The 18,367-nt window shown below is 41.9% G+C and overlaps 1 protein-coding gene across 6 annotated transcripts in view; it reads right to left on the bottom strand.

Moving 5' to 3' along the window:
- The window catches only part of frj (membrane bound O-acyltransferase domain containing farjavit), a 183,554-nt gene that overhangs the window by 37,992 nt on the left and 127,195 nt on the right, over window positions 1-18,367 (bottom strand). For all 6 annotated transcript variants that reach the window (XM_076185167.1, XM_076185166.1, XM_076185168.1 and 3 more), the window contains 3 exons: window positions 13,594-13,805; window positions 7,692-7,865; window positions 7,437-7,575 (listed from right to left, as the gene is read on the bottom strand). In XM_076185167.1, the coding sequence (XP_076041282.1) occupies window positions 7,437-7,575; window positions 7,692-7,865; window positions 13,594-13,805 (525 nt within the window). The remainder of the gene's footprint in view (window positions 1-7,436; window positions 7,576-7,691; window positions 7,866-13,593; window positions 13,806-18,367) is intronic.

Genomic DNA, 18,367 nt, shown 5'->3' on the forward strand with positions numbered 1-18,367 from the left:
GTGGTGGATGGAAGGGTGGCAGATAGAGTGTTAATGGACTTTATAGTGGTGACCAGCAGTATGGTAGGAAGAATTAAGGATGTACATGTCCTAAGGAGAGTGGGGGAATATCAGATTATTTTCTGGTGGAAGGTAAATTGAGAGTGGAGAATAGGTGGAGAAAGAGGAAAAGGGCAGAAGGTAGGGAGGTACTTAGAGTGAACTGCTTAAATGAGAAAAAAAAAGGAGAATGAGTATACGAAAAAGCTGAAGGAGGTGTGGGAGAGAGTAAAGAATAGAGTAGAACTAGGAGCGGAGGAGGAATGGGGATGGTTCAAGGAGGGAGTCATAAGGTGCACAAAGATGGTGTGTGGAACAAGGAGGGCGGGAGGAAATAGAAGGAAGGGTAGTGAGTGGTGGGATGGGGAAGCAAAGAATGGTGTAGAGAAGAAGCAGGGATTCACAGATTGACTACAAATTAGGACAAGGGAATCGTATGAGAGGTACAAAGTAAAGAGAAGGGAAGTTAAGCATAAGATAAAGGAAGCAAAGAGGAGAGCAGATGTGAAATGGGGTAAGAGTATGACAGAAAATTTTGAAAGCAATAAAAAGATGTTTTGGAAGGAAATTAAAAGAGGAGGCGAATCTAGTAGAGAAGAAAAGATAAAAGGTGCAGATGGAGAGATGATAATGGAAGAGAAGGCAGTGAGAGGAAGGTGGGCAATGTATTTTAGGGAGTTGCTAAATGTGAAGGAAGATAGGGAGGGAAAGGTAGTTGCAGTGGGAAGTGCAAAGAAAATGAGTGGTGAGTGAGGAAAATGGAGAAATAGGGAAGGATGAAGTGAAAGCAGCTGTTAACCCCTTCCATACGGTGCCGCCTACGTAGGCGTCATGAGGAGCAAGTGGATTCGCGACGCTGCCATATCGGCGTCTTGATTATATTTATTGTAGTCGCCCCTGTGTTTTTACATTCTCTCAAATGTGCCCTGAATCCCATTCTCTGTGGTTTTCAAAATTCGCGGGTGAAAGAGAGAACGATCGATATAAGCGGTGACTATATTTTATGATGCGAGTATTATTACGACACGTCGTACGGCTGGCATTGGCTGCTGCCCGCGAGATTTAAGTCCGGAGTGAAGTGGTTAAGATGATGAGAGCAGGTAAGGCACCTGGTCTGGATGGATGCCATGCAGAATGTCTGAAGAAAGGGGGTACAGTTATGGTGGACTGGCTGGTGAGGTTATTAAATGTTTGTTTAAGAGAGGGTAGAGTGCCGGAGGACTGGAGGAGTGCCTGTATAGTTCTGCTTTACAAGGGAAAGGGGGACAAGTGTGAGTGTAGTAGTTTCAGAGGGATTACCTTGTTGAGTGTAGTTGGAAAGACTTATGGGAGGGTCTTGATTGAGAGGATTAGGAGAGAAAGAGAGGGAGTAATTGGTGAGGAACAGCGTGGTTTTAGGACAGGTAGGGGTTGTGTAGATCAGATTTTTGTGGTAAGACAGATATGTGAGAAAGCTATAGGAAAAGGTAAGGATGTTTTTTGGGCTTTTATGGATCTGGAAAATGCTCATGACAGGGTAGACAGGAAGGCACTGTGGGAGGTACTGCAGATATATGGGATAGGAGGAAAGCTGTTAAGAACAGTCAAGAGTTTTTATGAGAGTAGTAGAGCTTGTGTTAGGATTAGAAATGGAGAGAGTGAATGGTTTGAGGTAAAGGTGGGACTTCGTCAGGGATGTGTTATGTCGCCCTGGCTGTTCAATCTTTACATGGATGGGGTGGTGCAAGAGGTGAATGCAAGGGTAGTGGGTCAGGGGTTGGAGATGATTAAAGAAAATGGAGAAAAGTGGGAGGTGAGCCAGTTGTTGTTTGCGGACGACACTGCACTTGTAGCAGGATCAGAGGAGGGATTGAGGAAGTTAGTAACAGAGTTTGAGAAGGTGTGTGAAAGAAGGAAGCTGAAGACAAATGTGGGCAAAAGTAAGGTGATGAGATGTACAAGGGGAGAGAGTGACAGCAGGCTGGAAGTGAGCATTAAGGGTGAAAGACTGGAAGAAGTGGATAGTTTTAGATACTTGGGTGCGAATGTGGCAGGAAAGGGAGGAGTGGGGGTGGAGGTAGAATGTAGATTGAAGATTGAGAGAAGCAAGTAAATGCCTTGGTGGATTGAAAAGTGTAATGAGAAAAAGACATCTAGGAATTGATGCTAAGAGGAGGTTATATGAAGGAGTGATTGTGCCAACAGCATTGTATGGGGCAGAAACATGGAACATGAGAGAGGAAGAGAGAAGGAGTATGAATGTGTTTGAGATGAAATGTCTGAGAAGTATGATAGGGGTTACTAGGTTGAATAGAGTGAAAAATGAGGAAGTGAGGAGAAGAACAAGGGTGTAAAGGGAACTGGGAGATAGGGTTGATGAAAGAATATTAGGATGGTTTGGACACATGGAAAGAATGAGTGAAGAAAGATTAGTAAAAGAAGTGTGGAAGGCAGAGGTGGAAGGAGTGAATATGAGGGGGCATCCTAGGATGAGATGGATGGATGGGGTGAAAGGGGCATTACAAAAGAGAGGAATGTCTGTGGAGGAAGGATGGGAAAGGACAGAAGATAGGGGTGAATGGAGAAGGGTTGTGTATAAATAATGCTGTGATGCATGAGGGGGAATGGGTGGGGGATGGGGGGTGAGGAAGTGTGTATGAGAAAAAAAAATTGACGCAGCCCAACTGGATTTCTCCCCGTCTTCTCCTTTTCTGCATGGGGGGATGGAGAGGGGGGATCGCCGAATTTATGATGTGGCCTTGCTGTGGATGTTCTGTGTCTTGTGACACTGCTTCTGACCCAGGGCAGTGGACAGGATGCAGGGATGACCCAGGGCAGTGGACAGGATGCAGGGATGACCCATCATCCAGGAGGTGCCAAGATAAGAGAGAGGGAGGAGGGTGGAGGGGAGTGGAATATATAGGAAATGGAATGGGTGGGAGTGGTTTCTATGCCTTTTTCTTTTTGGCTACCCCCTGTGTAGGTGGAAAAAGCCTTTGGTATATGTATTTATGTATGTGTATGCCATTTAGATGTTTTCCTGTCTTTTTTCCATTTTTCCAAGCTTTAACTTTCCTGGCTCACTACATCTTTTGTTGAACCAACATTTTATATAAATCTCTTTTTGTTTCTTTTTTTGGTATATATTTGTTAATTCCTTCTTTGTACTTTTCTTTAAATATGTTCCATTTGTCTTCCATATTTGTTTCCTCTTTAGAGAAACCTATCCCAATTTGCTTTTTGGAAAAATTTCCTTAGTTTTCCAAAGTCTGTTTTGTTGTACATAAATCTTGCTTCTCTATGTTTATCATTTCTATGTTGTTTTGTTCTTTTAATTCAAACTCTATTAGTATATGGTCACTTTTTCCAATTGGTGTTTTATACTTCATTCTGTTTACAATAATTACTGTATTTCCTCTTTCTTTCAGTACAGACGCTCCTCTACTTACGTTCATTCGTTTTACGTTTTTTCGATTTTACGTTTGAACTGACTGTAAAAAAAAATTTGTAAAAAAATTTGTTTTTGGGTGAATTTTTTAGTTTAGCGCGCTCTCCGTAGTACGAGACGTTCAAACGATACTTACGCATGATGCTGCGTCCATTGTTTACATGGCACAAACGACAGACTGAACGTGCCTTGCCTCCTCCTCCTCCTCCTCCCCCTCCTCCTTCTCCTCCACAATCTTACTTTATGTTGCTTGAATTTAATTTATTTGAAATTAATGTTATTATTTTACAATGTTATGTTTATAATTAATGATTTTGGGGTGTTTTATAAGATACGGTAATAGAATTTATGGATGTACAGTACAGTATGAACGGTCATACATTACTGGAACGTACTTTTACGACTTACGTTCATTTTCACGTTAAGTTCGGTCGTTCGGAACGTAACTAAAACGTAAGTTGAGGAGTGTCTGTATATCAGTTCATGTTTTGCATCTTCTAATAATTTGGAATGATCGTGTTCTGTCCAGGCCTGTATTTTAGGGGGCACATACACTACTACAAATTTTCTACTTTTCATGTGGTTGTTTTCTATTTTTATCATGATTGACTCTACATTATTTCTTCTTTCTGTTAACTTTGTCACATTTAAGTCTCTCTTGGTCAGAAATACTACTCCCCCTCCTTGTTTTTCCTTTCTATGCTTCATCCAGCAGTTGTATAGACCTTGTCCCACAGTGTTAGGTGGTAGATTCCCTTTCAATTTAGTTTCCACTATTCCCATTATATCCAGCTTTTCTGATGCCAGGTAATCATTCAGTTCATTCATTCCTGAGATCATTCCATAAATGTTGGTATAGGCTAATTTTAATTTTTTTCTTTCTCTTCTTTTTCTATCTGTTTTGTTTCCTTCTTCATGATATACCATTTTCTCAGCCTCAGGTCCACCACTTTCCAAAAAAAATCATTCTTTTCATTCTAGGTTCTCTTTTCGTTCTTTTCCTTCGCTTCACTTCTAAGCTCCTTTTCTTTTTCATCTTCACTCATTTCTTTCTTTATCCATTCATTTTTTGTGATTTTCACTATTTGCTAGTTTTGCTGTTTTGGATAGTACTTCCTCTGCTATCAATTGTGACCTAAATTTTACTTTCAGTGGCCTATATTGTTTATCTTTTGAGTATCTACCCATCCTATATGTTTCCTCGATTTCTTTATCCAGGGTTGTTGTTGTTGTTGTCGTTCCCTAGACTGTCTGTCCAAGCAGTCCCGTCTCCCCAAGGAAGGCCACAGCCGAAACTGGGTTTTCCCACAAATCCTTTATAGAGTGTATGTTGTGTTGTTTGCGTGCATGATTGTGTATAATGCAGTCTTCCATTATGTGTTGTATGGTATGGGGTGAAGTGTTACATCCTGGGCAGCTGTTCACAACACGGTCGTCCAGCCTCTTCTGGTAGCTTAGAAGTGCTGGGTGGTGACCGCATCGCAGTCTGGCCAAGTGGACTCTGTCCTTTCGTGGGAGAGAGGATTCAAAAGGGTGGATATCAGGGGGTCTGGCATGCAGCAGTGTGTTGTCTTTCAGTGTGTTAATGGAGCGGTGAGTGATATGATTATGAATATGTTTCCGGAGGCTGGTATTTGGTGGTTGTGGAGGAAGAGAAGAGAGTATCTGTGCGTAATAAAGGTCTTTGGGTGTAGTTTTAATGTTTCTTGGTGTGTGTGGGTGTTCTGCTATGTAGTGTAGCGGGTGTGATGTGTTTGTGGTGGCTGCAGCAAGTGTTTGTGTGCCTCTCATTTCGAGGTGGTCCTTGACTTTGAGGACTTTTGTTTCATGGTGTAAATGGTCTGTAGGTGTTGTATTTGTGCAGCCTGTAATTGTTTTTAGGCCACTACACTCCACAAACACTCTTCTGACAAACCTCACACAAAGAATTTTAGATGGCATCAATTCAGATAGGCCCCACCACAGAACACTTCTTATAACATTGGACATTAGTAAAGCTTCTGATGCTATCCCCCGCCACAACCTAACAAATAAAATATATAACACAGACATGCACAATAACACCAAAAGATGGCTGACCAATTATCTGGCAGGCAGGAATGCTCATGTGTCATATAATGGCCAATCATCGCACATAAGAAACATTAAGAACGGAGTACCACAGGGCTCAGTTCTATCCCCCACATTATTTAATCTATACATGCATGACTTACCCACACCAGACACCTCAGAAATACAAATCTCTTTCTACGCAGACGACATAACAATCACATGCACACATCGTAACACAGACAAAGCTGCAGAAATAATCCAGCCTTACCTTGACACACTCAACACATGGTTCATCACAAACAGACTCAAAATAGCTCCAACCAAATCTACAGCAACACTTCTCACCAACTGGACAAAAGAACACAAATACATACCTCATCTCTACATCAACAACACTCTAATACCACACACAAACACACCGAAAGTTCTTGGTGTAACATACGATACATCCATGTCTTTCAAACAACACCTCACAAACATAAAAAACAAATGCACACCTAGACTTAACGCACTTAAGTCAATCACTGGAACAACATTTGGACAAAACAAAGAAACTAATATAACAATATACAAACAATGCATACGCTCAGTGATGAATTATGCGAGTCCTGCATGGGCTCCTAATCTCAGTGAGACACACCACAACACCCTTCAAATCATACAAAACAAAGCCCTAAAAACAATTATCCAGGGTTTGATTCTCCTCTTGAATCTCCTTCAGAATCTCTTTTGCGATCTCTTTCTCTCTGATACCTATGAACATCATGCTTTTCTTTAATAACATAAATCACAATGCATCTTTTTTTATCCACTGTATCCCTAACCAAATTTCCTTTCTCTTTAATCACTTTGATTACCATTTCTTTCATATTCTCCTTAACTTGTTGTTCCACTATTTCCTTGAAAGATAATTTTTGACTTTCCTGTTCCACCTTCCACTGTTTCTTAATTTCTTGAAGGTCATTTTCTTTAATCTTTTCTTCCACTTTCTCAGTCACCTTTTTGATCATTCAACTCTTTCTTTAATGCCTCATTCCTATTCATATCTTCATTTTTCAGTTTTATATTTTCTCCCTTTATCCTATTCAGTTCCATTTTCAATTCATCTATTTCCCTATTATTTTCTTCATTGGCTTTTCTTAATATAGCTACTTCCTTATATATACTTTTGCATTCACTTCTCAGATCAATTACTTCATCTATCTCATTTATTTCTATTTCTTAAAATATTTTTAAACCTAGGTTCTCTATCTGTGTCTAGCCCTCTATATATATTACTATTTTCTCTATTAAACCCCGAGAAGACACCTCTATCCAATCTTTGGTATGTTTTTGGGGTCTCATTCAGACACTTTCTTTTTTTAATTAAACCAAGTGGGGACTCTATTGTACTTACATCAAGACTTCGCTTTACAGTTTTCTTATCATTGAATTCTTTGTTTATTTCATCCATTGTTGTCACTGATCTTGTAATTATAATAACTGAACTAAGATACAAAGACTACATTTTGGTCACAATAATTCCGACACTTCCTTCCCATATGTAAACAACCAGGCAGCTGTTGGTTGGTTCCGAAATCGTTCCAAAATCATTTGTCGTCAACTCACTCAGTTCGGAGTGTGTTTTTTGTGGATGTATGTATATGTCTGTGCACTCTATCCTAGAGAAACTTTTCAATAACTAAAGTATCAAACCTATTTATTACAATTTAGTTCCAATCTGTTTTTCTTTCTGGATACTGCTATTATATTCAACTACAAGAAATCTCTGCAATTAAAACTATTGTGGATCATGTTATTTCTAAACACAAGAATAACCACATAAAACTAAATTACAGTAAAGGAATATGAGCACAATTACAATTAATTCTTAATTCTAGGACTTACAGAATTAAAAAAAATTAAGGATATATCTTACAGTTTGTCCAAGCCTTTTCCTAATGAGCTTGTCATAGTAGTCTTCAACAGCTAAGATGAATGGCACAGTAAGCATGGAAAGGTAGTAGCCAGAATGTACACCATGCCAGAAGGCAGATGTGAACATTGTTAGAGCTTCCCTAGAGACAAAAACATGAGGTGTATCATGTGATATTACGAGTACTAATAAAGAGCTTATGGTTCAATGTTCATCCATATAAGTTAATGTGTCAATCAAAATTCCCCCACTACTTACTTCAAGGGCTTTGCTAGTTTAGTCCTTTTGTAGACATTATTTGCCAACCAGAACTGTACAGTCATGTTCCAACACCTCATTCCAGCTCGAACTGTTGGAGTGAAGTCTGAGCCCCACTCATCTATGTTGTGCACTGTTTCAAAATTGTAATCTACATCCTTTCCTTCTTTGATGCTGAAGTTAAAATATAATAATACATAAATCAGTCAATAAAATGTCTAGATACCTTAAGATCTCACAGTAATTTTTGTAATAGTAAGTTGAAACTCAAAAAGAAGTTTATTATTTATTTAATGAATCTGATTTTTTATCCAATCAACTCTCAACTATCACATATCAACTGATACCACTTTCAGTGTGAGAGCCAAAAGTGAGATATCCAAACTGAATAACTAATGGTAATAACCTTGACATGGTCCCATAGCTGATTTGATTTACTTTTGTTACAGTCAAGCTATATAAGAAAACATCAACACATTTACATATATACCTTCCCTGTATGATTCATTCCTCGGTTACATTCCCTCACCTAGTAACTGAAATTCAATTGTTAGTTGGTCACTTTTTCCTGTAGGGCAAAGGTACTTCAACAAACCAATGATGCCTGGCTTTTCAATAAGTAGCTTTGTGGGTGAGTCAACCCTCTTACTTGAGTCACCTTTGGGACATGTTTTCCATTGTTCTATTTCATAGGGTAAGAGTATGACAGAAAATTTTGAAAGTAATAAAAAGATGTTTTGGAAAGAAATTAAGAGAGGAAGAGAAGGCGAATCAAGTAGAGAAGAAATGGTAAAAGGTGCAAAAGGAGAGATGATAATGGAAGAGAAGGCAGTAAGGGGAAGATGGGCAGAATATTTTAGGGAGTTGCTAAATGTGAAGGAGGATAGGGAGGGAAAGATAGCTGCAGTGGGAAATGCTAAGAAAATGACCGTGATGAGTGAGGAAAATGGAGGAGAAATAAGGAAGGATGAAGTGAAGACAGTTGTTAAGATGACAAAAGCAGGTAAGGCACCTGGTCTGGATGGATGCCATGCAGAATGTCTAAAAAAAGGAGGTACAGTGATGGTGGACTGGTTGGTGTGGTTATTTAATGTTTGCTGGAGAGAGGGTAGAGTGCCGTAGAACTGGAGGAGTGCCTGTATAGTTCCCCTTTACAAATGAAAAGGGGACAAGTGTGAATGTAGTAGTTTCAGAGGGATTAGTTTGTTAAATGTAGTTGGGAAGGCTTATGGGAGGATTTTGATTGAGAGGATTAGGAGAGAAAGTGAGGGAGTAATTGGTGAGGAACAGTGTGGATTTAGGACAGGTAGAGGTTGTGTAGATCAGATCTTTGTGGTAAGACAGATATGTGAGAAAGCTATAGGAAAGGGGAAGGATGTTTTTTGGGCTTTTATGGATCTGGAAAAGGCCTACGATAGGGTAGACAGAAAGGCACTGTGGGAGGTTATGCAGATATACGAGATAGGAGGAAAGCTTCTAGGAGCTGTCAAGAGTTTTTATGGGAGTAGTAGAGCTTGTGTCAGGATTAGAAATGGAGAGAGTGAGTGGTTTGAGGTAAAGGTGGGACTTCGTCAAGGATGCGTTATGTCGCCCTGGCTGTTCAACTTATACATGGATGGGGTAGTGCAAGAGGTAAATGCAAGGGTAGTGGGTCAGGGATTGTGAGATGGTTAAAGAAAATGGAGAAAAGTGGGAGGTGAGCCAGCTGTTGTTTGCGGACAACACTGCGCTTGTGGCAGGATCGGAGGAGGGATTGAGGAAGTTGGTGACAGAGTTTGGGAGAGTATGTGATAAAAGAAAGCTAAAGATAAATGTGGGTAAAAGTAAGGTGATGAGATGTACAAGGGGTGAAAGTGGCAGTAGACTGGAAGTGAGCATTAAGGGAGAGCAACTGGAGGAAGTGGATAGCTTTAGATACTTGGGTGCAAATGTGGCAGGAAAAGGTGGAGTGAAGGTGGAGGTAGAATGTAGATTGAGAGAAGCAAGTAAATGCCTTGGTGGATTGAAGAGTGTAATGAGGAATAGACATTTGGGAATGGATGCTAAGAGGAGACTATATGAAGGAGTGATTGTGCCAACAGCACTGTATGGGGCAGAAACATGGAACATAAGAGAGGAAGAGAGAAGGAGTTTGAATGTGTTTGAGATGAGGTGTCTGAGAAGTATGATGGGGGTTACTAGGCTAGATAGAGTGAGAAATGAGGAGGTGAGGAGAAGAACGGTGGTGGAAAGGGAGTTGGGAGATAGGGTTATTGAAAGAGTATTAGGATGGTTTGGACACATGGAAAGAATGAGTGAAGAAAGACTAGTAAAAGAGGTATGGAAGGCAGATGTGGAGGGAGTGAACATGAGGGGACGTCCTAGGATGAGGTGGATGGATGGGGTGAAGGGGGCTTTGGGGAAGAGGGGAATGTCTGTTGAGGAAGGAAGGGAGAGGACAGAAGACAGGGGTGAATGGAGAATGGTTGTATATGGATGATGTTGTGATGCATGAGGTGGAATGGGCGGGGGGATGGGGGATGAGGTAGTATGTGTGAGCAAAATTTGATGCAGCCCAAAGGTATTTCTCCCCGTCTTCTCCTTTTATGCATGGGGGGAAGGAGGGGGGGGGGGTCGCCGATTTAATGAAGCGGCCTTGCTGTGGATGTGCTGTGTCTTGCGACACTGCTTCTGACCCAGGGCAGTGGACAAGGTGCAGGGATGACCCGTCATCCAGGAGGTGCTAAGATAAGAGGGAGGGTGGAGGGGGTGTGGAGTGTATTTAGGGTTGGAATGGCTGGGAATGATTTTATGCCTTTTCCTTTTTGGCTACCTCCCTTGTAAGGGGGAAAAAGCCTTGGTGTATGTATGTATTACCCCAGTAATCAGCCTGACCATTTGTTCTCACTCCTCCCAATTAATCTCATTGCATAGAGGGTTTAGGGAGAAAGGTCAATGTAGTGGTAATAGTAGATCGCAATGCTAAAGTTGGAGATGAACCAATAGACAGAGAGGTTGGGGAAGTATGGAGTTCCAGGAAAAATTGTACTGGAGAGCTGATGGTGGAGATGTGTCTTGAGCGTTGATGATAGCTAACACAGTGTTTAGGAAAAAACTCAAACATAAGTACACATGGGAGAGGGTGGTGGATAGGGTTTTAATGGACTATAAAGTAGTACCCAGGAGAAAAGTAGGAAAAGTTTTGGATGTATGTATTCTTAAGGGAGAGACTGTGGGAATATCAGATAGTTTTTTGGAGAAAGGTAAGTTGAGAGTGGAGGATAGATGGAGAAAAAGGACAGAAGGTAGGTGGATGTTCAGAGCAAACTGTTTAAATAAAAAGGAAAAGGAGCAGGAGTACAAGGAGAAGATGAGAGAAGTGTGGGAGGTGGTAAAGGACAGAGTGGAGGTAGGTGTGGAAGAGGAATGGGAATGTTTCAAGGAGGAAGTGATAAGATGTACAAAGATTGTATGTGGAACAAGATGGATGGAAGGGAATACAAGGAAAGGTAGTTAGTGGGATAATGAAGTGAAGAAGGTAGTAAAAGAGAAGAAATGAGCATTCAGGGACTGGTTACAAAATAGGATGAGAGAAGATTATACATACATACATATACCAAGGCTTTTTCCCCCTTACAAGGGAGGTAGCCAAAAAGGAAAAGGCATAAAATCATTCCCACCCATTCCATCAAAAGATAAAGTACAGTGATAGTGGACTGGCTGGTGAGGTTATTTAATGTTTGTTTAAGAGAGGGTAGAGTGCCAGAGAACTGGAGGAGTGCCTGTATAGTTCCATTTCACAAGGGAAAAGGGGACCAGTGTGAGTGTAGTAGTTTCAGAGGGATCAGTTTGTTAAATGTAGTCAGGAAGGCTTATGGGGGGTTTTGATTGAGAGCATTATTTGAGGAACAGAAGGAGTAATTAGTGAGGAACAGTGTGGGTTTAGGACAGGTAGAGGTTGCATAGATCAGATTTTTGTGGTAAGACAGATATGTGAGAAAGCATTAGGAATAGATAAGGATGTTATTTGGGAAGACTGGAAGACACTGTGGGAGGTATGGGATAGGAGGAAAGCTTTTAATAACAGTCAAGAGTTTTTACAAGAGTAGTAGAGCTTGTGTTAAAATAAGAAATGGAGAGAGTGAATGGTTTGAGGTAAAGGTGGGACTTCATTTGGGATGAGTTATGTCACCTTGGCTGTTCAATCTATACATGGATGGGGTGGGCAAGAGGTAAATGCAAGGGTACTGGGTCAGGGAGTGGAGATGGTTATAGAAAATGGAGAAAAGTGGGAGATAGCCAGTTGTTGTTTGGTAATGACACTGTGCTAGTAGGAGGAGGGATTGAGGAAGTTAGTGACAGAATTTAGGAAGGTGTGCAAAAGAAGAAAGTTGAAGATAAATATGGGTAAAAGGTGATGAGATGTACAAGGGGAGAAAATGGCAGCAGACTGGGAGTGAGAATTAAGGGAGAAAGGCTGGAGGAAGTGGATAGTTTTAGATACTTGGGTGCAAATGTGGAGGGAAAGGGAGGAGTGGACGTGGAGGTAGAATGTAGGTTGAGAGGAGTGAGTAAATGCCTTGGTGGATTAAAAAGTGTAATGAGGAATAGACATTTGGGAATGGATGCTGAGAGGAGATTGTATGAAAGAGTGATTGTGCCAACAGGACTGTATGGGGCAGAAACATGAACATAAGAGAGGAAGAGTGGAGTTTATATGTGTTTGAGATGAGGTGCCTGAGGAGTATGATAGGCTAGACAGAATGAGAAACGAGGTGAGGATGAGTATTGATGAAAGAGTATTGGGATGGTTTGGACACATGGGAAGAATGAGTAAAAGAGGTGTGGAAGGCAGAGGTGGAAGGAGTGAACATGAGGGGGTGACCAAGGATAAGATAGATGGATGGGGTAAAAGGGGCATTGGGGAAGAGGGGAATGTCTGTTGAGGAAGGACATGAGAGGATAGAAGATAGGGGTGAATGGAGAATGGTTGTGCATGAATGATGCTGTGATGCATGTGGTGGAATGGGTGGGGGATGGGGGTGAGGGAGTATGAAAAATAAATTGATGCAGCCTAAAGGGATTTCTATCCATCTTCTCCATTTCTGCATGAGGGGATGGAGAGGGGGGTCACCGATTTAATGAAGCGGCCTTGCTTTGGATGTGCTATATCTTGTGACACTGCTTCCGACCCATGGCAGAGGGTGAGATGCAGGGATGACCCATCATTCAGGAGGAGCCAAGATAAGAGGGAAGAAAGGGGGTGGATGGGAGTGGAGTATGTGGAGATAGAATAGGTAGGAGTGGATTTTATGCCTTTGTTTTTTGGCTACCTCCCTTGTAAGGGGAAAAAAGCCTTTGGTATATGTATGTACAATGCAACCAATACCCCTCTGGAGTGCCCACACATTATTTTGTCTAAGTTAGTTTAAAATCTCTTCTCACAGAGAAATGATACTCTTTTTGTATTGCAACTACCCCTTTGTTATGCTGTTCCCTCTTAAAAATGTTCTGTACCACTTTTTTGAGTACATATTTTCCTTTTTGCCACTGTCCCCAGTGGTAGGGGGAGGAAAGAATTCTGCCACCGAGTTTCCCATGCAGTTGTAAAAGGCTGGTAATGTGGGATGGAATGATGGGAACAGGTATCCTGCTCTCTTTAAATTATCCTACCAGAAGTCAAAAGTATTACAGTAAAGCACTATATTGATGGATGTCACAATAATGAAAGGTTATATTTATCATCACTGGGGAATGTATTCTAAAGATGAAATATGCAAAGAAAATTTATGCATCAATTAAATAAACTAAACATTACATGGAAAACAAAAAATGCTGCCCATTTTAAACATAAAGAAAATACAGGAGAGCTGTACATTGGTTGAAGAAAATATCTGTTAATAATATCAACTTAGGAACTAACCTTTGTTCTAGAACTTTGTATTTTGTTGGGCCTTTTCCTGGTTTAGGTTCTGATGCTACGGGATATAAGCCCAAGCCAGCCATGATGCAAACACATTCTGATAAAACAAATCCTGTGTAGATACGCATTCGGAAAGTGAAAAACACTGGTGTCATGTACCACACTCGATAAAGGAAGCTGTAGTCTTTGAAAATTGTGTCCGATTCTGCAAACTAGAAAAGAAACAATATCAATAATCTTTCCAGGTAACTCTTTACAAACAGAAACATATTGTACTCATTTCAAAGAAGAGAAATAACAGGTCAACCCTGAAAATTTGTGTTCTGCTTAATTTTTCATAAATTCATGTATATTAATCAGAATATCTCAATCACCATGTTTTTGCTCATTTGTATTTGCGATGAAACAACTGCAATAATGATACATACATATACCAAAGGCTTTCCCTTTACAAGGGAAGTAGCAAAAAAACATACATACATACATATACCAAGGCTTTTTCCCCCTTACAAGGGAGGTAGCCAAAAAGGAAAAGGCATAAAACCATTCCCACCCATTCCATCCCTGAATACACTCCACACCCCTCCACCCTCCCTCTTATCTTAGCACCTCCTGGATGACGGGTCATCCCTGCACCTTGTCCACTGCCCTGGGTCAGAGGCAGTGTCGCAAGACACAGCACATCCACAGCAAGGCCGCTTCATTAAATTGGCGACCCCCCCTCTCCGTCCCCCCATGCATAAAAGGTGAAGACGGGGAGAAATCCCTTCGGGCTGCGTCAAATTTTGCTCACACATACTACCTCATCCCCCATCCCCCCGCCCATTCCACCTCATGCATCACAACATCATCCATATACAACCATTCTCCATTCACCCTGTCTTCTGTCCTCTCCCGTCCTTCCTCAACAGACATTCCCCTCTTCCCCAAAGCCCCCTTCACCCCACCCATCCACCTCATCCTAGGACGTCCCCTCATGTTCACTCCCTCCACATCTGCCTTCCATTCCTCTTTTACTAGTCTTTCTTCACTCATTCTTTCCATGTGTCCAAACCATCCTAATACTCTTTCAATAACCCTATCTCCCAACTCCTTTTCCACCCCCGTTCTTCTCCTCACCTCCTCATTTCTCACTCTATCTAGCCTAGTAACCCCCATTATACTTCTCAGACACCTCATCTCAAACACATTCAAACTCCTTCTCTCTTCCTCTCTTATGTTCCATGTTTCTGCCCCATACAGTGCTGTTGGCACAATCACTCCTTCATATAGTCTCCTCTTAGCATCCATTCCCAAATGTCTATTCCTCATTACACTCTTCAATCCACCAAGGCATTTACTTGCTTCTCTCAATCTACATTCTACCTCCACCTTCACTCCACCTTTTCCTGCCATATTTGCACCCAAGTATCTAAAACTATCCACTTCCTCCAGTCGCTCTCCCTTAATGCTCACTTCCAGTCTACAGCCACTTTCACCCCTTGTACATCTCATCACCTTGCTTTTATCCACATTTATCTTTAGCTTTCTTCTATCACATACTCTCCCAAACTCTGTCACCAACTTCCTCAGTCCCTCCTCCGATCCTGCCAGAGGCGCAGTGTCGTCAGCAAACAACAGCTGGCTCACCTCCCAATTTTCTCCATTTTCTTTAACCATCTCCAATCCCTGACCCACTACCCTTGCATTTACCTCTCGCAATACCCCATCCATGTATAGATTGAACAGCCAGGGCGACATAACGCATCCTTGACGAAGGCCCACCATTACCTCAAACCACTCACTCTCTCTCCATTTCTAATCCTGACACAAGCTCTACTACTCTCATAAAAACTCTTGACAGCTCCTAGAAGCTTTCCTCCTATCCCGTATATCTGCATAACCTCCCACAGTGCCTTTCTGTCTACCCTATCGTAAGCCTTTTCCAGATCCATAAAAGCCCAAAAAACATCCTTCCCCTTTCCTATAGCTTTCTCACATATTTGTCTTACCACAAAGATCTAATCTACACAACCTCTACCTGTCCTAAATCCACACTGTTCCTCACCAATTACTCCCTCAGTTCCTCTCCTAATTCTCTCAATCAAGATCCTCCCATAAGCCTTCCCAACTACACTAAACAGGTCCTGGAGCTGCAGCGTCTACGTCGTGGGACCACCCCCCAACCCCAAGAGTTGGGGGCCAAACGGCAGCAACCAGCCCTGGCCACCGGCTCTACGCAGGTGGCACCGATCCCCAAGAGGAGCTACGCCTACCTTGGGGAGTACCACAATCCTTTTTCCCAACATGCAATATTACGTTTTTTCTGCACCGAGGGGTGATTTTCCGGTGATCACCCCTCTTCTTCTACTTTTAGCTGGAGATGTAGAGAGCAATCCTGGGCCCACCACAAAATACACATGCCCAACATGCTCTAAACCCATTACTTCGAGCAGACAGACAAAGGGCTCAGTTCAGTGCAATATGTGCAAAAACTGGGCCCACCTCACTTGTACAACACTTGCTGACACAAACCAATACACAAACACTTGGACATGTTCTACCTGCCCTCCAGTAACCCCACTACCACCTCCCCAATCACAGCCAGCACCCTCACCCACTCCCAATTTCCCTCTGCCCTTACCCTCGATTAGTACTCCCCTTCCTTTGTCCCCGATCTCTCCTTTCCCCCCCTCTGACCCAGATCCTACACCTTCCCCACTACCACCCCAACCTCAACCCCAAACGGCAACATACAACACATACAAAACACACAACATCAACATATTACAACACAACATTGACGGTATTAACACGAAAAAACATGAACTTGAACACTTTCTTAAACAACACAACATACACATTGCGATTTTACAAGAAACAAAACTAAGACACTCACACAAAACACCATCATTTCGTAATTACACCACCATCAGACAAGACCGGACTGACGGCTATGGCGGTGGACTCATCACCCTGATCCACCACTCCATCTGTTTTGTGGACACAAGTGCCACAACCAAAATTCTCCTCCCTACCACAGATAACACAACAGAAATCCAATCCATTCGAATCCGCACAGGCAACAAATCAACACTGACAATAGTTAACATGTACATTCCCCCCCAATCATCCCCCACAGTTCCAGACACCTTCAGGCCTCATTTTAGCCAACTAGCCTCAATCCCCAACCTGATCATGGGTGGAGACTTCAACGCCAAGTCGTCTGCCTGGTATGTCGACAACCCTGACACAGACAGAGGGCTTGATATACAGACTCAGTTTGACTCATTGACTATCATGAACAACATATAATCATACACATATCCCACACCAAGCCCTCTACACTCCCTCCTCTCCTGATATCACCTTTAGCTCCCCCTGCCTAACCCCAACAACATCATGGAGAGTGGTCGGAGCCCTTGGCTCTAACCACCTTCCAATCATCATCACCACCAAAACAAGATGCACCCCAGTTGGCCACAGACACACTTACACCAATTACAAGAGAGCTAACTGGGAAGCTTTTACTGAAGAGACAGAACAACATTTTGAAACACTTAACAGTACACCAATCACAAACATAAACAATGCTGTGCACACTTTTAATACAATCATACAAAATGCAGACAAGAGATACATTCTAGGCAACAGAAAATCACACAACCCCAACTTCACACCAGAAATCCAAAGCCTCATCAGACAACGTGACACACTTAAACACGGTACCCCCACACCTATCCCTCAAAACATAGCAGACCAAATACAAACACTAAACACTGTGATTGCCAATAAAATACATGAACAAAAAACACAAAATTGGCAAAACTTTATCAATACACTTGATCACAAAACAAACACCAGCAAATTGTACAAAACACTCAACAGCATTACACTATCCAACAGTAACACTACACGCTCTCACGCAGCAATAATCACAACAACAGATAATCTACCCTCAAACAGACAACAAGCAAACGCACTCATACGTCATTTTGCACAGACAAGCCATCTCACTTCTCACCCTGACGACCGATGCACCATTCGACGTAAGAAAGACTTTCCCACAGACTCAGACTATATACCCTTCATAGACAGTCAGACAAAACTCATAATACATAGTCTCAAGCACTCATCTGCCTGTGGCCCTGATAACATAAGCAACATCCACCTAAAACACATTGGACCACAAGGTATACATGCACTCACAAACATTGCAAACTACAGCTATTCACACAACACTATACCCGACATCTGGAAGCATGGTAAAATAATCACCATTCCAAAAACGAACAAAGACCCAACAATCCCAACATCGCACCGCCCAATCACACTTCTCTGCACCCCCTCTAAAGTCATTGAACGCCTAATACTTCAACTTGTCACACCACATATTCCCCTTGCTGACTCACAACACGGTTTTAGGCCACTACACTCCACAAACACTCTTCTGACAAACCTCACACAAAGAATTTTAGATGGCATCAATTCAGATAGGCCCCACCAAAGAACACTTCTTATAACATTAGACATTAGTAAAGCTTTTGATGCTATCCCCCGCCACAACCTAACAAATAAAATATATAACACAGACATGCACAATAACACCAAAAGATGGCTGGCCAATTATCTGGCAGGTAGGAATGCTTACGTGTCATATAATGGCCAATCATCACACATCAGAAACATTAAGAACGGAGTACCACAGGGCTCAGTTCTATCCCCCACACTATTTAATCTATACATGCATGACTTACCCACACCAGACACCTCAGAAATACAAATCTCTTCCTAC

The sequence above is a fragment of the Oratosquilla oratoria genome, chromosome 5, assembly GCF_046742065.1.
Source record: "Oratosquilla oratoria isolate Oo_2021 chromosome 5, ASM4674206v1, whole genome shotgun sequence".
In the NCBI taxonomy this organism is placed as follows: domain Eukaryota; kingdom Metazoa; phylum Arthropoda; class Malacostraca; order Stomatopoda; family Squillidae; genus Oratosquilla; species Oratosquilla oratoria.